The following is a 23,155-nucleotide window of genomic DNA, read 5'->3' on the forward strand; positions in this document are numbered from 1 at the left end:
AAATCTGCCTGGTACGATTTATAGCAATTCTGATTTGGCTCTATGTTCTTATTTATTTTTAGTCTCCTCTCATGTTTATTGTTCATTATTCATTACTATTGTGAAAACTATAAAAAAAAACACAAAACAAAAACAAAACCTTCTGCAACTTCTGTCTATTCTCAAAGACCATCAAAGAAATCACAGGAAAATATAGTTTATTAATTTAAAAACTACAACAGATCAGCAAGGGCATCTATCAGGGATCTTTCACTATGTAGAATAAAAGGGCAAATAAATTATGATCATTGGAAGTGAGATACACCAAGTCAGTAGCAATAATATTTGAAGCAATTGTTGGTAACCCATGACCTCTTTAGTGACACATATGCAACAGCAATAAATGACTGATGTATTCTGAAAATATTAAAGTCTCTAGCTATATGACAAAGGCAGCATCTGGAGCAAATTCAATCAACAACAAAATTCTGGACTGCTCATGTCAGATATATGCAACACAAAAACGATGGCTACTCAGAAATTGCTCCAATCTCGCCAGTTTCAGGACAACTTGTTGATTTGATAATGCTTCGATATGTGTTACTCTCCTTCCTGATTTTCGTGTTGAGGTTTAGTTGACATCTCCAGAGGCCGTTCTATTGAATATATCTGAATCATTGGTTATTGAGGCACGAAGACTATTTCAAAGGTCTCATTGAGCAAGACATGAAGTTATGTGCCATCACAAATTGAGTGGAAGTGTTCAGATGTTGATCGGTTTGATGCTGTTGTCATTCAAATCCTTTAGTCAAGAAGCCAGAGATTGAGAAAAATAGGCCAGGGCATAGACCAGAGTTTTGCGTGAAGCAGGGGCTGCCGAAGAGTGAGAAATATGAAGACAACAAGGCATACATGGAGAACATCCATGTCAAAATACCTTTAGTCAAAGAAACGACAGAAATGAAGTTCGCCCTCCATAATATGCTTGAGGAAAACTTGTGCAATATATCTAGATGACAATTTGTGAAAATCAGAAAACCTGTCAGTAGTTTATTTGGATACTATCAGGAGTCATCATCCAGAAGCAAGAAGCCCTAGGTCAAAAGTAACACTGCAGTCTTGCAAAAAAGAGGTGTGAACTGGAACACTGGTCCCATAGCCTTATCCAAAAATCAATGTCTAAAGCGATATTCACGCCACGATAGTATTTCATTCACAGTGGGAGAAAGTGATATTGAAAAGTAAATGTTTCGATGCAATAAACATATCCAGACATCATTGTAAGAAAAAAATTATGTTTATATTGAAGAGTGGTTGAATAAAAGATTTATCTTTTACAAGATAAATTTTAAGAAGAATTTGATAAAGCATAAGTTCATTAATATTAACTATTGGTGATTACAAGATGAGATAAAGGCACATAAAGTTATAATCAATAGATATGACTATAGAGCCGATACTCTTTGATTAAAAGATTTGACGCTCATTTGGAAATTGAAAAGATATAAGTAGGGGATATTTTATCCAAACCGAACACATTCAAAAAGAATATTTGAGATTCATAAGAAGAAATATTTTGCTTGGAAGGAGGGGTAAGGAATTTAAGGAATTTTAAATATGGTTTTGTAATAGAAAATTCAATAATTATATTTTAATGATTAATAAAGGCCTTTTTGTTTTTTGATTATTTAAAAGGCATGGAGAATTAAAATGTAGTTGATTGGTCATGTTGGTTCCCAAAATCGCCGGTTAGAAACCTACGAGCTTTGCCTGCTTGATGCTGGGTATCTAACTGATTTTGGCCAACTTGACAGGATTGATTCGAATCCTCTGCGTTTTTGGTTCCATTGGACCAAGGCTTGTTTACCTAAATCTTGGATGGCAAAACTCAATTCCAAGATGATTTATAGTGGATTACAGCAATCAAATAAACTCCTCAATTGGCAAGTATCAAGGAAACGTTCTGGATTATTTATCTTCAAACTTCAATTACTTTATTTAAGATGTTATTAAATGTTGCTGAAACAAAAATAGACAAATTACTAAATGAAATCAGATTACGAAAGGAAAAGACTGAGAAATGCCAGCATTGGGTTTAAAACTTATGAGCAATTTTATGATCAGTGCTGAATTCTATTTGGGCGATACAGTCAAAAATACATTCCTTACATACAACTTTACAATATTGTTGATAAGATATTTATTAGTAACTTAGTTAATTTAAACGCCACAAATTGTCACAACTTAACGCATTCAAATTAGTCTTTTATGATTTAACCATCACACGGGCATAATAGATACAAATAATGAGAACAAGATGATATCCTACACTATTCGTATTGATCAAATCTGAATAGCAGCGAACAATTTAATGTACTTATCAAATTATAGACAATTGAACAACTCAACTATAAAGGATGAGTTATGTATGATTCAACTCTTAAGACAAATAAAAATTTCTTACTGATTTATTGTTGGACAAATCGTGATGAAGACACTCAAATCTTGATGCTCAATCCAACACAACTGAATCCATACAATTTCTGGAAACAATACTCAAAAAATTGAACTCTCCTTTGCTTTGTTCAAATCTCCAACTCCTCTTTTAGACAAAAAGACATCAATAGTATGATAGAAAGTTTTACAGATTTGGAAATGTAGTAGTCTCAATGTCACTTTAAAATAAAATGAATCCTCTCTCTCTCTCTCTCTCTCTCTCTCTCTCTCTCTCTCTCTCGATTCGGCTTTACAAACATTTATAAACATTGAGAAGTTGTCGGTTACATTTTAAAAGTTGCACCTTTTCATAACATAAAAACCTACTATTTTCAAAAGATAATATATCTTAAGCGAAATTCATAACAAATTATATATATATATATATATATATATATATATATATATATATATATTTAAAGATTTGGCCGGCGGTAATTTGAATGTCTTGAAAAATTTGCATCACGCACGATAATATTCTGCTCTATGTTTGCGATGACTTTTCTCTTACACTGACGACTTGCTTGCTGCGAATTTGCAATCGATAATCACCTAATCTTGACGTTTCTATGTGCCTCGGCTTGTAAATATCCTCCTGCGAGTTCCTGTATCGGCAACCACAAAAACAAAGAGGCAATAGGTATCAACGCAAAATACAATGTTTATGATTTGCCTGTTCAACACAGACATCAGTAATGACAAAACTTGCTGCTCGAAAATGACCCTTCCTCCGCATGACCCTTCGATGGATTAATGATAACTTCTGAGTCAGTAATTAATGCGCATGTTTTTGTGTATTAGAGCATATCAAGGGAGTTGGAGAAAACATCCAATGAAGGTATCTTCCTCTTGCCCAAAAATATATCTGATTTCCCGCTCGATACCAATTCATTTCATTTCAACAACTACTCTGACTATGAATAACATCTGTGAGTGTCGCTATCCCTTCTTCCACAGTCCGTGATCCTTGTATGCTATTAGGTGCATTTCTCTGTATATCCTCACGAGACGAATTTCAATGCATATTCCAAGAATATAGCATAGTCCTTCTCCTCTTAATTCTCAGCGGGATCGCAACATCTTTGCCTGTATGTTTTGTATTATCTAAGCACCGTTTCAAATCCTTTATAGCATCTTTGCTCTTGGGATAATCTATAATATCAAATAATTAACCAATTTGCAAACCTTGCAAAATTTCATATGCAAAATATTCAAGTTGTTAATGCCATCTAGTAGTTTTTTCTAATGTGATCTCTCTTCCACAATAAAGGGTATGAAGCTGGAGATAATATGCAAGTAGATGAATCACTATTCTTATCCTCACGGAATGGAGCACATAGGTAAGGTAGAATTATATGTAGAAATTGAAAAATGATTGCCTGAATCCATCTTCTAATGGATTCTAGCACAGACGTCTGATAATCCTCCCTTGCTAAATAATGAACCTTTGTCTTTAAAAGAGAGAAAATAGCAGATGCATAGGCATCTTCAGTAATTGATGAGAATCCAAGCCCTCTGAAGTCATGAACAATATGGCCAACCTTTGAAATCCCTGTCTTAGAAATTATTTCTCTATATTCACCACATGTTCCAGATTCATTTGCATCATTCATCTCCATTTCATCTATCAAATCGGAAGAGCTATTTTTGGATAATTTCTATTTCATTATCATCTGTGCTATCCCTTTGATTTATTTCTTCTATCTTCTTCTCCACTGCTGCTGTGAATTCTTCCAATCGCGCCATAACTTGTAACTTTTGGAATCCTTAAGATGTGCTCTCTGTACACAACCGCAATGTATGTTGCATAACAACCAAACATTTCTCTTGTAAACATTTTACCATACATATCTCTTTCAAAGCTTTAGAAAGTGTTTCTTCATCAATTAGCTTGCTCCCTTGAAAACTATTCTGTGAGACATCAAGCTTGAGATATTCATTAAAGTGCCGCCAAAGCATCAAAGCATGTGTTTTCTTATACATTTCCTCCAGAGCTTGGAAAAAGTATTCATTCACCAAAGATCCTGCCACTTCCAAGCCATGTCGCCAAAGACGTTGGCATCATTTCAAACAGATGCCCTCAAAAATTTATGTTCCATCAGGTCCTTTATAATCATGTTTTTTAAATTTAAACTCAATCATCGCAAATATTGTGAATGTTTATTTGTTTTCGAATCCTTGTCTAGTCCATCTCCCTGACCTTAGCATTTGAAGTGCAATCTGGACTAGTTTAAAATTGCGTATATATATTTGATCTGTTGCATCTTGATTATGTGCATAGAACATTATAAAGTTGTACATTATAATCTTCATTATAGTTGACTCTGTTGCCCGAATAAGCTAAAGTACTGGTCTTTTTATTATTGAGGTATTGGATCTATACCTTCCTTCTTACAAACCTCTAATTGTTACAAAACATTCAATTATTTCAAATATTCAGCATTCAATTTCATTTCAATGGAGTTCGAGGACTTTGCCAACCGAGAACTTATCAAATCTTAAATTTTCTATAGAAAAGCCTTGAATGGGGCAGTTAGTGTTTGAGGTGAAGGTCTGCCCGCCTGGGTGTAGTGGAGCCTAAAGTGCAGGGGAATCAAGGTGATTCTCATTCGTTGGCCAAAAATGGTTGTGGAATCCTATTGGAGAAGTGGTAGGCTCTTGGATTTCCAATCTTTGGTTTTGGGAACCAACAGGTGGCTTGGTACATCCCTAGAGCATTAGTCTCGCCCCAACTCACTTCTTCCCAAACCCAAACTTGGTAGCAAGTAAGACCAAGGTAAGGCAAGAGAATGGTTATAGTACAATATATTAAAGCATGAATTCAATACTACCAGTATCAACATTAAAAATTATTTCGAATGATAATTATACCAAATAGTTGTGAGGGAAAACAATATTCTTTATTTATTACCAAAAACAACAAGTACATCATTCATGTTCAGATTTTCTTATATAGTGCTTGGTTGGTCAGGGAGACCAACCGACACATCCCCTCGCTACCAAACTATCCAAACCCTTTACTAACTATTTTTAATTACATTATTGTTTTATTAAGCTCTACATTACCGCCTCCACAAAAAAGAAGGCGTCGTTGAGATGACTACCCAACAATTAACCAAAGAGAAACTATACTTCAAGATTTAGGGTGAGAGGACATCCTTGAATTGGATGTGCATTGTGGCAGAAGCTGTAGACATCGTTTTGTTGACATTTGCTTGGCTCAAACTGCTTGTAACACTCGCAAGGCTTCCATCCTATCCTATTCTGTTGAGGCCAACTTCTTTGCCTCGATTGCTTTCTCAGATTCCCATTCTTCTTTTATTTTTCTTGTCAATTCCTTTGCTTGCTGAAGTTCCAAGAATGTCGCTTTAAACCAGAGTAACGAGAATCGTGCTGAAATCGCGTGAATCGCCGATTCAGCGATCAGATTCATGCACCCCGATTTTTTTGGAGTCGGAAATCGTGATCGGCGATTTCATCGGGTAAATCGCATGTATCGGCGATTCACTCAAAAAATCGCCTGAATCGCCATTAGAAATCGCCAAAAATCGGCTGGCAACAGCATGCATGTTTAGTTGGAAATAATAAAAAGATCACTTATGTTTTTTGCTTTCTTTTTTACCTTTCCTCTTTGTTATAACCCTAAAGGGCCTTCTAATTGTTAAGCATGACTAGAAGAGAGGAGAAGAGAAAAGAAGAACCATAGGTTATAAAAAAAAAAAAAAAAACGACGACAAATAAAAAATGTTTAGAATGCATAACGGATGATGCCCAAGGGAAGGGAAAGACATAATCAGGTAGTAAAACATCAGCGGTTCCCAGAAAGAGTGTGGGATCAGAAGAAAATCACAAAAACACTGTGTTCCATATAGTTTTGTGTGGGTTTCAGAGTGCAAATTTGGTTTTGGCGACAGGGGCGCTGCCCCTCGACCCTGCTGGGGGCGTTGCCCCCTAGACCCCTAGTCGCTGCGGTTATCAGTCGTGGGAAGTCTCACCAGTTGATGAGACCTGAAGCTGTTGCAGGCATGGAGTGTCTGTGGTGGAGAGAACAATAGAGCAAGCCTTTCGCGAGGGGTGATATGCTTTGAAGCACTTGGAGTAGGTGTTGGATGTGAAGTTGTCTTATAAAAACTCTTTACTCCATGTGGTAAACACAAACTTCCATGTTTATATATGTTAAGTTTCAACTTCTATTTGATGATGTTATAGTGTGTTTAAGTTATATTCAATAAAGGGTGCATGAAATAAGTCTTAAATTGTTAAAATCTCTACATTTAAAGGGTTTTTTCAAATTTGCCGATTCATCGCCGATTCACGGGTGATTCACATTTAAAGGCTTCCATCCTATCCCATTAGTGAGTTTGATTTTCACCAGGTCCATGATGTACCTCCACTCATTTTGTATAAAGATTCTCTTCAGTCCTCTGCTATTGTTCTTGCTTAGGATACTTTCCCATTGCTGTTTTGTGAGATCACTCCTGCACTTCAATCTCGATCATTTTTCCTTTTCCTCCATTGTAATTTTAGTTGGGTTATTTTTTGATCTTGCCCTCGGTTAGGAACCCCGAGTACCTTGTTATTTCCTTTAGAGAATACAAAATGGTAATGGTTTTCTGAAAATATTGAATCACTAATTTATGCTACTTATCATATCTAGAAATCATCGACATAGGCCCAAACTCTTTTAAATAAAAATTCAACATGGAAATGATTTTATCTACCTTTGCTTTGTGCAATGCCTCCTTCAGCACAAGGTTTTCTTCTGCATTCGCTTCCCACCACGCTTTCAAAGGATACACTGGCCACTATAATCTTTTCACTACTCTTTGTCTTAGACACCATTTTCTTTACTTGTAATCTCTTATCTTTTCTTGAATCAGTAACCGTTCCCCTCCTTGGATTACCTATGCTTCTTTTCATCATTTTGTGATTCTTTTTAAATACCCAAATGACCTTTGTGCTCCTTGCTGCAGTGGCAGAGAAGAGAAACTCTATAGGAGGCAACATTGTTGAAAATGTAATAGGAAATTTAATGTTATGTTTTAAATGCTTTTAGTTTTTTAAGTTTGTAATAACGTCCTACATGTGGTGGCATACCTAGAGTAGCAGTTCGATAAGCTCTCCAGATATAGCCACCTAGGACCAGGTGTGTGGATCTTAAATTAGAATAGTTTTTTTTTAGTTCGTAGGTGGAGTGTTTAATGATTTTTAGAATCCAATAATAGGTAGTAGGTAGTTTTTGGAATATTCCTGACTTAGAAGACGACTGTCTAATATTGGTAGAAAAAAAGTTTCAGATTCTTATCCTTTTCTTGGATAGAAGACGAAAAAAACATTTCTCATCCTTTTATTAGAAAAGGAGAGTCAGTTTTAAATAAGCCGGTTGGCTATGTAAGAGAGGCATTCGAATTTGGGTAATAGAGAAAGTTTCAGTTTTTGCCTTAGAAAGGATATAGATAATCCACTATGGAGTTTGGCAGCAATTCGATCTTGGTCTCTCTTGTCAAAGTGCAAATATATTTTCTTTGAGGACATTTCGGGTTAAAGATCTTGGTGTGCGGGTGAAGATAAACTATGGAGATTTATATATTTTGATTAATCCAATCTTGAGTTTGGTTCGAGTTCGATCCCGGCTGATTGATGTCGTGCCCCTTGAAGTAACTCAGTTGAGTGAGTATTCCTCCTGAGCTTTCCAAGGTGTGGCTCTGCATCACTCCTTTGCCCACAACTGTTTCTTTCCACATGTCCAATCGTTCCAATTGTTCCTTTTGTATGACCTCTTTCCTTATGTTCACCCATACGCTATTGTCTGTACATATGGAGAGATTTGTACAATTTCGTTTCTCATGGACAATGGTACATCGTATAAATGATACTTCTATGAAGCTCGTATGCTCCAAGTCTATACGGTCCTTCATGCTGCTATCTGTATGCTGTCCTCCTCTCATGCATGTAGGTAGTCTTCTACTTTTGATGTTTGTATGCCATTCGACCGATTGCGTTGTGATGCTGCCATTCGTATGCTTCCTACTTTTGATGTTCGTACGTCATACAATAGTTTTCTCTATGATGATGGCGTTCATACATCGTTCGATCAGTATCCTCCCTTCAACTCTTGTCGTTGATCTCTATATTGTGTCTTTTGAAGGATTACCCTTGTTGCCTTCCTTGCTACTGCCTATTTTCTTTCTACTGTTCTCCTTTGTAATGAATTTATAGGCTTTGTTCCTCTAGCTTAATTGTTTTATTGCTTTTCCTTTTCACCTTCTAATTTCTCTTTTATGTTCTTTAAGTGTTTTTCTTCTTTTATTTGTATGGAATAAATATGAAAAGTTTCTTTCCTCTCTTTATAAAGTTTCAATGTGGACCCATTAACAGAGCCTTTGAAGGGATTGTTGTCTACATTTGATAAATTTATTTCTCCATTTGTCCCTAATTCCCTATTCTGTACAACCCCAACCTACATACCTTGAACTTTCCTGGCTTTAATTCATTCTTACCATTGTATTCAAGTACTAATTGCCTTGGTCGAAGATTTATCCTCTTCAAATGTTTATTGTGCCTAAACTTCCTTTTGCTTTGTGCTACCTCCGTAGCCAAATGAGCCATCATCCTTCGTTCATCTAGTTTCATTAAGACATTGAGTCTCTCCTATAGGCTTTGCATATCCCCCAATTTGTGTTCATCTGCCACTCTCATACTTGATATATTATATTCCATTAGCATTACAATCTCCTACTCGTACACTAAGTGAAAAGGGGCTTATGCAATGGTGGCCTTATAAGTAGTCTGGTACGCCCACAAGACTGTTGGAAGCTTTTCTTCTCAATCCTCTTTTTCTAGTCTGCATGTCTTGTACAAGATGGAAACCAATATTTTGCCTATGGCTTTGGCTTGTTCGTTTGCCCAAGGGTAGTATGGATTGGAGAGGGTATGAAAGAACTTGAACTCACTTGTCACCGTCCTGATTACTTGATTCACAAAGTGTACTCTATCACTTGTTATTTGTAGAGATATGCCAAACTGAGACACTATTTCTTCATAGATAAATCTCGTAGCAGTCAGTGCAGTATTGTCAAGAAGTGCCTTTGCCTCCACCCAATTTGTGAGGTACTTTGTCTCCACCATTACGTATTTACATCTGTGCATGTTACTAGCAGGTAGTGGCCCTACATAGTCCAACCCCCATCTTTCAAATAGCTCCTGAGGTTGTGATGGAAAGAGTGGCATAAAATCTCCCTTGAGAGGTTTACCTACTCTTTGGCATGCATTGCAGCTTAGGAACCATTCCCGAGCATCCTTGTGAAGTGTAGGCTTCTAGAGTCTTGCTAGCAGTACTTCCGTGCTGCAACATCTAGTCACATGTGGCCTCCTATCATTCCTTCATGAGACTTCCTCAACACTCCTAGAATTCCCTCCATTGCACGTCTCCATAGTACCTCATCCGGCCCCATTTTATACAATAACCTATTGATGAGCTGGAACATCTTACTTTTCAATGCAATCTTTCTCCTTTCGGAAAGTGGCATGTCTCTCGGTAAAGTGGAAGTTGAGAGGTATTGGCCAATGCCTTCATACCAATGCAGTAATGCTGTAATTTGGAATAATTTTACATTTGAAAATCCCCATTCACTCCTTACCCTGCAGGTTCTCCTTTTTTTTTTGGACAACTGATTTGCAATCACATTGCTCTTTCCTGCATGTACTATGATTTAAAAGTAAACTTTTGGAGGAGGATTAGCCACCTACTTACGCTTCCTTGTATAATAAGTTTGTTTACCAAGTACATGAGAGCTTGATGATCAACAAAAAATTTGAAAGGTGTGGCTAATAAATAATGTCTAAATTTTTGAACGACATGAACCATGTCTAGTGCTTCTCTTTATTGTGCTATAGTTTCGTTTTCGCCCTTGAAAGTTGTGGGCTTGTGAAGTACATTGGATGGTCTAATCCCTCCTATCCAACATGTGCTAGTGTGGTGCCTATTGCATATTTGGAAGCATCCATATGGACATGGAACTCCTTGTTCCAATCCCGATAAATGAGAATTGACACTCCCACTAGTCCAGACTTCAATTCTTGGAAACCCTCCTCCTGTTCCTTTTGCCAGATAAATGGTTCTCCCTTCTTGGTTAATTTTTCCAAGGGTAGGGATACTTTTGCAAATCCTTTTATGAACCTTCTATAGAATCCCACATGCCCTAAGAATGATTTGTTGATAGTCACATTTGAAGGTCTCTCCATATTAAGAATGACTTTGATCTTGTCTAGATTTGTTTTCAATCTGGTATGTGGTTGAGGAGTCTGCCTTGAGGAACCATAAATCTGCATTTATTTGGATTCAACGCGAATCTTGTTCTCCAAAATCGTTCCATGCATTATCTGATGGCTTTCAGGTGGTGCTCCTCTCCACTATAAATTGACCAGTTATCCAAAAAAGCTTTGAAATCCCCAACTGGCATTCCATCAAAGATGTGGGTATAATTCTTTGGAATGTGACGGGTGCATTGCATAGTCCGAATGGCATATTGTTGTGGCTATACACCTTGCCTTCCACTATGAATGTGGTTTTCAATTTGTTTTCTTTGACAATGCTAATTTGGTTATACCTTGAAAACCCATCCATGAAGGAGTACATCTCATGGTCAGCCACTTTTTCTAAAATGCCATTTGTAAATGGGATTGGAAAGGGAACTTTTATTGTTACTACATTTAAACATCTAAAATTTTCCTAGATTCGGATTCGGTTCCCATTGTTTATCAAGGATATAACTATGGGTGAAACCCACTCATTGGTTTGTACCTTGAATACTATACCTGCATCCAACATCATGGTGATCTCCTCCAGGACTTTAACTGCGTAGCTCCTATTCATCCAATAGGGCCTTAAGCATATTGGTCTTGCTCTAGGTATGAGGGTATTCGATGGACACATAGTTCTAGTTGCACCCCCTTTAAGTCCTTATATGACCATGCGAACACATCCTTATATTCTAGGAAGATCCTAAAGGCTGCTGCTTTCAATATTGGGTCCTAGTCCATCTCCTACCAACTTAAATGTGGGTGGCCAAAGAGTCAGTTTCCAGAGGGCCTTCTAAGTTCTTTTTGGAAAGACATTAACATCCGAGCCTCCATCCACAATGGTATTGGTTAGCTTACATTCCATTATCTCCATTTCTACCACAAAAGGCATCCTTCCAATCCTAATGGTAAATAAAGTGTTAGTATCCTTTCTTGCCTTTGCTCCCTCCTCATCCTCCTCGGATTTTTCTTCCTTAGTACTTCCTCCTTGTGTTATCACCACCCTTATTTGAGGTGAAATTTCCAATAGATCGACAACCTTTGCTGGTATGGTTGTCTCTAGTACCCTCTGCATAATGTTAGTTTCAGATACATAGCCAGTGGAAGGGAGTATAGAGGTACTCACTTGTCCTTCCTTCGCCATGGTATCTTGGATATCTTTCCTAGCTTCCTCAAACTTCTCTTTCTTTGCGCATGCATTAGGATAAGTAAGTTTCTTGGCTTGCATTCTTGTAATGGCTAGTACTTCGTTCCCTGGGTCTGCGATTTTCAGCATGTTCATACCTTTTTGTTCTGGGGTAGTTGGCGTCCTCATGGTTACCAAGTCCACACCACATGTTGAGCATTCCTCCATTTCGTCCTCCACCCTAACATTCATTCATTGCACCTTTTGCATTGTATCATGGGACGTCCCCTCGCTTCATATTGGATTCGACTCTTGAGTGTATTGTTATTGCTATTGTTATTACTTCCCCTCTTGTTATTTTGGTACCCTCTAGGTGATGCTTCCATGTCTGTGTTCTGTGGGGGAGTGGAAGGTGGTGTGGATTGTTCCTCTTGTGTCAAAAATATCAAAGTATTATGTGCCTTCAAATTATAAGGAAAGTCCTTAATATCGTATGTCCCAATACTTGACATATCACATAATGCCTGTTTAGGGCAATTGTTTTTTGTGTGTCCTTCCTTCTCATAGTCAGTACATTATAATTCTTTCTCTTCTTTATTACCTTCCTTGCTCGATGCCATTTCTTACATCATCCTCATCATATCTTTTCTGAATGCTTGGATTGTTTTAAACTCATCCTCACTGTCTTCGGAACTCTCACTTTTCCTTCCATGCCTCCTCCCTTTTGAGGTTTTGCTTTCACTGTCTATATCCATAGTATGTGTGCAAGCATCCCCGAAGGATGATGGTGGCACTACTTTCATTTTCCTACAAAGGGATGGCGTTAAGCCCTCAATAAACCATCTTTCCTTTAACCCATCTGCTGGTTTATTTTCTAATTTCCCTATTAATTCTTTCATCCTCCTACTGTAGGCCGGATTCATTCTTTCCTTGTCTTCTATTTTATATTTCTGTTACCATCTCGTCGTCATCCTGGAAGAGTCTAAATTCTTCTTCAAGAGCTGTGTGGAGATCCTTCCATGTAGCCTTCTTCCCAGGCTCTAAATCTGTGTACCAGTCAACGGCGATCCTCCTAAAAGTAGCCGGAAATGCCTGATCAATGGTTCAAATCAAATATATCTTTGATTTGCTACCCAGGATTCAGTTTCAGACCTGATATAGCCTTGTCATGACATGTACAACACACTTAATCTGCTGCAAACCCACACAACTTCCTTTCTAATCTTTCTCAGACTGGTATGACTTAGATTTCAGGTGTTTCACACTGCTGTAGTTAATTTCAGAATCATTGCTGACTGTCATAGGCCCTTCTGGACATGTACAGCGTACATCTGAGCCAATAAGTCTCGCTCCGACATGTACATCACCTCTCCCTGGTCTATCTAGCTTGTACAACTTTGTACTTGAAATAAATGATGATATGAGTGTTTGTCAAACAGCAGATCGATTTCAGACACTTTAATAACAACCTTAAGCTCAAACTACCAAAATTGAACACTCCTACCTTGTACAACAACTTTGTAGTTGAAATAAATGACGAGATGAGTGTTTGTCAAACAGAAGATCGATTCCAGACACTTCAATAACAACATTCTGCTCAAACTGCCAAAATTGAACCCTCCTAGCTAACTGTAACAATGTCAATAGAAGATCAGGTATTTCAATGTTCATATTTTTACTTTGAAACTCAATCAAACCTTGTGACTGTGTCTTCCATAAGTGAAGAGATTGTTGTCCATGAGGGATTTCGTCCTCACAAACCACTTGAAGAAGTATTTCTCCAATATTTTATCGATTTCATATATATCCAGCCTGCTGAAAGAGTACTCTTCAATCCTTTTTCTATTGTTGTCACAAGAGCTATCACAGTTACTTTGTCAATGTGGGATAAATAACATAAAATGATTGCCTTTACTTATTTTTTTGGGACACACTTTTTCCTTCAGTTTTCTTGAGGCTCCTACTTTTCTGTGATTGCTATTTTCCTGTAAGTGCTTTTTCTTTTAATATTTCCTCATTAATCTTGTATGTCTCCATAATGTTATAAATAAAGGGGACCATAATTCAAATATTTCCCACAAACTATAGACTGCATTAATAAAGTTAAATAATTAAATTACTGTATAAAATAATTTTACTAACTCATAATAAATCATATCAATGATGAATAAATCTTTTTGTTGATTTTATACAATTAATTAGATGTGTAAATAGTAAGTATGCCCAAAACTGTCTCAAAACTCTTTTTCCTGGTTGGGTTACATCACCATGGAGAAATAGGCTAACGACAACATCATACAATGCGTGCTAGGAAAGGGGACATTACATTGATCATCCCTAGGAAGAAGGATATGAAGGAAGTTAGAGCCTTCTGAAAAACAGCAAGATAAGAGTCCAGCAAAGGGAAATGTTTTCAGCTCCCATCCTGCAAAATTCCCGATACATAGGTCTTTGAAAGTTTGCCCCTAGGTAAGATCACTCATAGGAGCGTCACTAGACCACCTTTTGTCCCAAAAGTGAATAGGCATCCCATTACCAAGAACCCACCTTGTTGAAAGTTTCAGTCGAGTAATACTGAGCATCTGAATATATTATGCTTTGTCATACACACACACACACACACACACACACATATGATAATATGCATACGTATATATGTACATATATGTATATGTATAACTTAGAGAGATGTGATTCAGATCGGGCATATATATATATATATATATATATATATATATTACTGCTGTCACCGATTGACATCGGGTTCTATCATTCTTGATATTACGATTGCCACCGATACACATCGGCTTACTATTAGATTTATCTGTCATCACCGATCAGGGATCAGGCTTCATTTGTATTACCATCTATAAACATTGAGATAATTATCGAACATGTTGTTGGGTATGATTAACCCTTGAATGGTTATGGTTAACAGACATTTGTTTATGACCACGTAGGGTCATGACCCTACGTGGCCTTTGGCCACGTAGAGTCATGCGCCTACGGGGATATAACTCTTCACACTTATATGTATAGTTACTCTTATCAGTGGACAAGGCAATATGTAAGACATAACATACTTGCAGTCCCAGAATTAACAAAGTATCATTGCAGATTACAAACTACATTCCTGTCAGCACACGACATTCCAATCACAACATATCAGAAGCATTCTGAAGAGATCCTGTAACTTAACATGGTATCAGAGCCAAGTTCCTTTTCTAAAAGCCTAAACAGCTTGAAGGTTGATCAAGGAGGATGTCAAGCGATTACCAGAAGTGTACAAAGAACTCCACATTACAGCATCAGAAATTTATTCCAGTTCCCTCCATTCCTGATCACAGACGCATTGCAGATGTCTGACTGCTTGTGCGTGATGGATACAACCTCTTCCACTTCATCCAACTCTTCCTCTCCAAGCCCATATTTCACATAGCTTATGAGATAATCTTTTGTCACAAACATGACACATCTCATCTTGATTGGATGTGAATACCATATGGATCTAAAATGTTACAGACTCATTGTCGGCAAGGAAATGCACATTTGCATTGATAGAATTTGCCCCAATGGAATATTCGGAATTCATACGGAGAACTAAGATTGATAAGGGAGAGATTTATGGAACAGGTGCCCTTTGTCCAAATTGGGCATGTGGAAAGAAAAATGAAGCCTATGAAATTATCATCTATGGAGTAAGGAGGAGACTAATGCCCACCCAATCCTTGGCTGAAGGAGAGGATATATCTTTCCATCACAAGATGTCGGAGATATTGTTTAATCAAATGTTAAAGACCGATCAGATGGGAAATATAAGAAATGATATTTTAAAGGGAGGCTTATTTTTATCAAGACAAGCAACACCAGGTAGAGATGGATTAAGGAAGTGTGATTTGAAGGAGTGGACTACTGAATGAACTACGTATCGCTTCAATCTAATCGCAAGAAGATCAGGGAAGATGTTGAACCAAGACAAAGAAAAACATCCAATGAATCTCACTTTTCCATCTGATAGGAAATGGTCAAATTGCATTGTCAAGTAACCATCAAATATATAGAAGGATTATATATAGAACATCAAAATGGATATGATATTGCTCTAGTTTGTCATGTTCGGCAGTTACAATAAGTTCATACGCATACAAGACAAGGAAAGTGAAATATATCGAACATGATAACAAGACAAGATTTATAATAAGACTCTTGATAGAGGGCATTATAGAAATTCAATGCGGAACCAGATATCCATTCTGAACACACACAAAATGAAGAGATTCTCCAATGCCTTGACATATTGGCTGAACAAGGCAATCGCACGTTGATTTAGTAATTGACATTATATATTCGAAGAAAAGAAAGGTGTCATTCTAGCAAAGAGAATATCATGATGACCATTTTATTAATGAGAACAAACTTTAAATTTCTTCGCATATACAACTGCCCCAAGAGTGGTTTTAAAGATAAGGCGAAGATAATTGTGAAGGCATGTTCAAGTCTTGGATATTATAGGTACAGATGTTGGTTGTCATCCTCATCGCATTTTGGTTGGTGACATCTTGGGTTTCATCGTGGATATAAACATATAAACATAAAGGCAAAGTATTGTTAAACAAGACTTGATAAGTAAGAGCATAGAGACCTATCCGGAGACTTAAAGAAAATACAACGAAATGAATACGCCTTCAAGGGAGATAAGTGATGCACAATACAAGGATTCAAGGGTGGTAAAGACACTGATCCCTTTGAGGTAAGTACATAACTTATACTAAGTTTCTTGAAATTGTTATTATTATAATGCATCAAGAGTGGTACATTCTATGTGTCATCATTAATAACTATTTTGTAGTTATACTATATGAGGTAATATAACTAAAAATATATGGTGATTATATGTGTATATAAAGTAAAATATATTTTTTATGAATATAAGTGAAATTGATCACTTTAGATGTTTGTGTTATTAATAGAGGAAGTAATATGTTAAAATAGTTCATAGTATATATAGAAAATGGAAGATATGCTTATATGTTTAAAACTTCAAAGTATATGCATGTATCTATATTATACTGGGATGATCTTATATTATTATGTAGAATTATTAATAAAATGATTTTATATCATTATGCAAACTTGTTGATTATCCTTGAATATTATTGTATCATTTAATTTTTATTTATTTGATCTATGCTATATTGGAAATTATATAACAATTAATATGAGTTACAATGTGAATCATGATAATATTAATGAGAAATATAATTATGTTGTAGGAGCTATTATGCCTTGATTTTTTGCTTCGAGAATGTTCTTGCAGGAAAATGAGGATTAATATCAAATTCAAAGAGAGTCTAACACTTTGTTAAAGGGAAGTTTATTTTAGAAGCTTAGAAGATTTATGTTCAGAGGGATTTTGACACATCCATCAGAGGGAGCAGATAGAGGATATGGTTTCGTCAACCATCAGTGATATCGATCATATTGATTCAGAGGGAGTAAACCAATGTTGTGATGGAATCTTTAGTGATTGATAAATTATAACAGTCAAAAGGACTGTAATTCATGCAACTATGTAAATGGGCCTACCCCTTGTGTACATCATAAGAAAGTTGTGACTTTAATTAAACTATCTACGAGTCTCTCTTTGATAAATAAAACTTGACGTATGAGTTTAAGAGTTGAATTCAAGTGGCACAATCATACTCAATCAAGATATTGGTGTATTGTGGATGAGTTTATGTTAGTTTCTACTCTTAAGCTTAATGAATGTTTGGTGCTTAAATGGATGAAAAGAGCAAGTTGGAACTTAGAAAGAAGTCATCAAATTTGATGTGATGTAAAAGTGTTCAAACGATATAAGAGGGAATTTTACATTGTGAGGGGGAATAATAGCCAATGTTTCATTCCCACTTGAACCATCCTTAGAAAAGGAGATATTTCATGACCCTCATGGGTAGATAAGTACTTGTTATCTTTTACATTTATCTATTCATCTATTTGTAATTCTATACATACTATAAGTGTTATTTGATTTGATCTTTTCCTTTATGTTTGAGGATATTCTTATAGGAAAAGAAGGTTGGTACTTTACATATGCTACCAAATATTGTGCAAACTCGATCTAATAATAGTAGCACAAAAGACCCTAATGATCAATATAGATAAATTGAGGCTCTTGAAGCAAACATCCTTGATGATTGAGATTATGAGATTCTTCTACATTAAGAGGGAGTATGACACTTCCTCTAAGACAACACAAGAGCTTAAAAGATTGATACTCATAGAGGGAATCTAGAAATACACGTGGGTGACTGCATGATGTGATGGGCCTACTCCTATGTATATCATGAGGAAGTGATGAATTATCTTTGGGTGAAGAGAATTTCTAAGGAAGTAACTAGAGGACCTCACTTCCCAAGATTGTTGTTCAAAGGGAGAAATTTTGAGATGCAATCCTTTGTGAATGATATCTTCTCTATGAGAAGTTTTAAGTCAAATTCATTGAAATGCATTTTTCTCTGTGAGAGAAAATTTGAGGTGAAAGCTTTTGTACCACCCTTTGATTGGGTTCATGGTGGTTACTATTTCACATATGATATGTAATGAAAGGTGACGGTCTTTCATTGACATATAAATAGAAGGTAACTATTATAAGATGACGATCTTATAAATGGTAGACCTATTATCATGGTTCTTTGGGCTGGATTTTGTTGGACACCATGATAACAGATAAACTGAAGGTAATCTTTGTAAGGTGATGATCTTACAAATGATAGGCCTATTATTATGATTGTTGGTCCGGATATTTCAGAAGTCATGAATAAAAAATACATTATGATTACTCTAGATATTGTTTCGGACAATTAGAGATCACAATTTATGATATGATAGTGTTCATAGCATTGTGATTTATGTTATTTGACAAGTCTCTATTTCTTAGAGTGGTAGTGTCAAATAATATATTATGTGTAGATATTCTAATATCTGGATTCTTTATTACTTCTCCCTTGCTAAAGAGGGAGTGTTGAAAGCTTAGCTTCAGTCGAGTAATACTGAGCATCTGAATATATTATGCTTTGTCATATATATATATATATATGATAATATGCATACGTATATATGTACAGGTATGTCTATGTATAACTTAGACAGATGTGATTCAGATCGGGCATATATATATATATATATATATTACTGCTGTTACTGATTCACATCGGGTTCTATCATTCTTGATATTACAACTGCCATCGATACACATCGGATTACTTTCAGATTTATCTATCATCACCAATCAGGGATCAGGCTTCATTTGTATTACCATTGATAAACATTGAGATCATTATTGAACAGGTTATTGGGTATGATTAACCTTTGAATGGTTATGGTTAACAAACATTTGTTTATGACCATGTAGAGTCATGCCCCTACGGGGACATAACTCTTCACACTTATATATATAGTTAGTCTCATCGGTGGACAAGGCAATATGAAAGACATAACATACTTGCAGTCCCAGAATTAACAAAGCAACATTGCAGATTACCAACTACATTCCTGTCAGCATATGGCATTCCAGTCGCAGCATATCAGAAGCATTCTGAAGAGATCCTCCAACTTAACACACCTAACATGTTTTGAAATGATAAATCTAGATTCAGAATATTATTCCATAGCAAAGATGTAGAAGGAAGACCCTCAGAAATCAGCACTTGTCTTAAATTACTAAAACCGGCATGATATGTATCGGCCATAATCTTTCTCCATTTATTACTTTCTAGAAAGAGTCTCCAGAATTGTTTGGCAAGCAAAGCACGATTGAGCTCGCTGATTTTTCTGATTACCATGTCCACCATCTTCTTAGGTTTGCAAACTTATTCCTGATCAACAAGAGGAATCCTCTTTGTTTTTCCAGTACTAGTGCATTGGAACATTATATGAATTTGCTCAATTCTCTCCGTGATTTTTTTTGGAAATTTAAAAAGGCCTATAGCATAGATGACTAAATAGTAAATTCTAAAGAACAGATCTAATCAGCTGAATCTTCCCAGCTTGACCAAGCAGATTTCCTTTCCATATAGCAATCTTTAATTGGAAGCTATCCAAAATACCAAACCAAAGGGAATTATCTTGTTGCTCAGAAATGTTGAATATGCCTTGAATTTGTATTAATTTTGAATCCAGTGATGAGATTTCATTGGGACAAGTTCTAGGTTCAAGCCATGGTTTCTAAAATCCTATGTGTGCTGAGAAAAAACATTTTTTGAATTAATGGACATGGATTGAGGTTATCAAACATGGTGCTTTCTCATCCATGTGGGGTTCCTACTTTGATTTACATAATTAATTTCTGATGAATATTGAGCATATGTCCATTCTGTTTTTAAGATTTGACTGGACATTACCAGGTAATTCTACATAAATTAGTGTAGAATTTTTTAGATAAAATAAAATTTTGAGAATTATTACTAGTTTTAGTCAAATCAATGTAATTTGCCTTTTTGTATTGGGACAGTTTCTTGCTTTGCCTTATGTGAAGGATAAGAGGATAGGGCTAGGCAAAGATGTCAGCAGGTCTAGCTTTTGAGTAGCCCCAACTTATTTCACGATCACAAGCTCTTAGTCTATTAAGAACATTGTCCTTATTATGTTTGGTATCTTGAGATTACCTTACTGTGTATGACCAAAATAGCAATGTTGTCAATCTTTGTTTTAGATTTGGGTCCAATTGATTCATCAAAATTTTCCCCCTAGGTTAAATAAAGCTAGATTTGGGGCGCGCGCGCACACACACACACACCAAATTGAATAAAGAATTGGAAATATAGGTGATGGTCGATAATGCAGTGTCAATTGTCAAATCATACAAAGAGATAAATTAATTTTTAAAAAAACTTTATATCATAGTAGTACTTGGAATAGGGATTGACTTAGGCAAACCAAGACAAGAAATTAACTACAATTACTTAGGATTTGATCTGAAAAAACTAATGAGAAAATGCTGCTTCTCAATCAAGTAAAAAGACAATAAGGAAGCATCCCTTGTAAGGTTTTGGGGTGGAATTCCCACCACCGAGCCTAAATTAAGGCATTCCAAGCCATAGCTATTAGTCACCTCTATAGTGCATGCCATTTTTCATAACATTAATGCTTTGAGCAAATCTCCAAATTCTTCAAACAAGTACATTTCTTCCATTATATTAAACTCATTTTCTTTAAATTCTGTTTTTTTCTGAACCCCATTCATTCCCCTTGGGTTCAGTCAGGATGCAGCTTGAGCATGTCTCAGACGCACAATAGCTAAATCTAGATCAGCCCTAATTACCAGCCAGGACCATGTCACATAGAAAATGTACGGAACACTATAACATAGCTTGTTTGAGGTTGGCTGTAGTTTATCTATTCATTCAATTTCCAAGAATTTATTTCTTGAGTATTGGGGTCACATTAAATTGGGGAACACCAAATTCTATCCTTGAATGCTATAGTATGTATCTCTAGTTTCATGAAGTGATTCTGTTTAGGTGTTTTCTATCACAATATTTGGTTTGTTCCTCTTAGCCTCAATTTGGACTGGTTCATGTTATTTCTTCCTTGGTTTCTAATTTATATTTTTATTTGTTTCACTGATTGGGAATACTGATGAACAGGGAATGGATAGTCAAATTCACAATACAGAGGATTTCTCAACTCAAACTCCCATGAGGCCACAAGTTGACCAAACAGATCAACCAAGAGAGAAAAGTGAAGAAAGACATCAAGATTCAGTAAACCAAAAACAAGCAGTTATTCAAACAATATCAGAAGTGAATGTCACAGACACCATAGTGCACCCTCAGCCAGAAAAGGATCATTTTGTATCTTTTCAATGTTCTGCAGAAACCCAAATAATAGAAATGAATGCATGCACAGATGCAACACCACCAGCGGGCCTTGATTTCTTTTTGCAACACTTGAGAAAGAAGCAGAAATTAAAGTCTCGAGATGTTACTGTCTGTGCTTCCAGGGTAAATTCACAGATTTCAGAAATGGGGCCAGCCTTAACTAGCTCGATTGTTCTAGAACCTACCAAAATGCAACATACTACAGTTCTAACAGTAGCCAGTTCATTCCAAAAACAGATTGAGCAGCGAGTGGCCAAATGTAAGTTGGAAAATGAACAATTACATCAGAAGATTGATTCAATCTACAAGTTTGTTCATGAGACATTCACAGAAGCTATCAATGTTTCTGAGGAAGATTTACCAACTAATACCATTGATAAATTGCAAGTGGCATTGAAGATTTTGGCAGATTCTAAGAATAAGGATCCAGTCCCATTGAACATAAATAGAGACCTGGTTTCTAGATATTTATTGATAGCAGACGAGTTAGAAAAAGAGGTAAACAAATCATACAGAAAGCTGAGTGTTGCCACACAAGAGTCTTTTACTATCCTTGTTGAACTGCATAACTGGCCGACTTTGTTGACTAAGAGAAATGTTGAAGGCAGTAAGTTATTGTGTGAAGTTCAGCAAGTCACATCACAATGTCTGACTCTGACCACCTTGAATGATCGCCTTTGTAAATTGCAAGAAGCACAAGAGAAGGCTACAAAAATTCACCAATGGTACGAGTCATGCCCATCTATTATTAAGCAACTTGAAAATTGCAAGGATCGTGCTGAGTACCAATGGAAGGCTTTGCAGAAAGTAGTTATATGGGCAGTGGAGGAGACATTGGATGTTCTGAAAGAGAAGCCTGAGTCTGTTGATACAGCAGCAGTACAGTGTACCAGATTACAAAATCTGGATGATAGGTTGGAGCAAGCAATTGATGAATGGGAAAAATTCAAGATAGAACTATTAAATGCAGTCCCTGAGTTGTATGATCTGTTCCAGAAAACTAGTTGACTGTTTAGACTTTTCAAATATTGTTAATTTAATCTCTTAAAATTTGTGGTTTTTGAGCTGTCCAGATGCAAGTACTGCGTAGCTTTGCAGGGAATGTTAAAACTTAAATGAAATATCTAGAAAATATGTTTTCTATTGGCATCTGTTAGTGGAAGGTTCTGAATTTTTATCTTGTAGTTGAGAAATTGACTTAGATTAGGATTTTGCAATGAAAGGTGTATATTGTATTTCTTTAATTTTTTGTCCACGCTGATGCAACTAATAGGATTTTGGAATGAAAAGTTTATACTGTATTTCTTCTGTTGGGAATATCATCATTCCGGAAGGTTTGTTAGTGTATCATGAAATGATTATTTGTCGAATG

At 36.2% G+C, this 23,155-nt stretch overlaps 1 protein-coding gene across 1 annotated transcript in view; it reads left to right on the forward strand.

The window, feature by feature from the left end:
* Nucleotides 1-22,926, forward strand: part of LOC149562332 (uncharacterized) — a 61,283-nt gene extending 38,357 nt beyond the window's left edge. The window contains exon 6 of the mRNA XM_089825856.1: nucleotides 21,550-22,926. Coding sequence (XP_089681982.1) covers nucleotides 21,550-22,791 — 1,242 coding nt within the window. The 3' untranslated portion in view covers nucleotides 22,792-22,926. The remainder of the gene's footprint in view (nucleotides 1-21,549) is intronic.
* The last annotated feature ends 229 nt before the right edge of the window (nucleotides 22,927-23,155 follow it).

Source organism: Cupressus sempervirens, chromosome 4 (assembly GCF_028749045.1).
Source record: "Cupressus sempervirens isolate cs-2001-9-10 chromosome 4, ASM2874904v1, whole genome shotgun sequence".
In the NCBI taxonomy this organism is placed as follows: domain Eukaryota; kingdom Viridiplantae; phylum Streptophyta; class Pinopsida; order Cupressales; family Cupressaceae; genus Cupressus; species Cupressus sempervirens.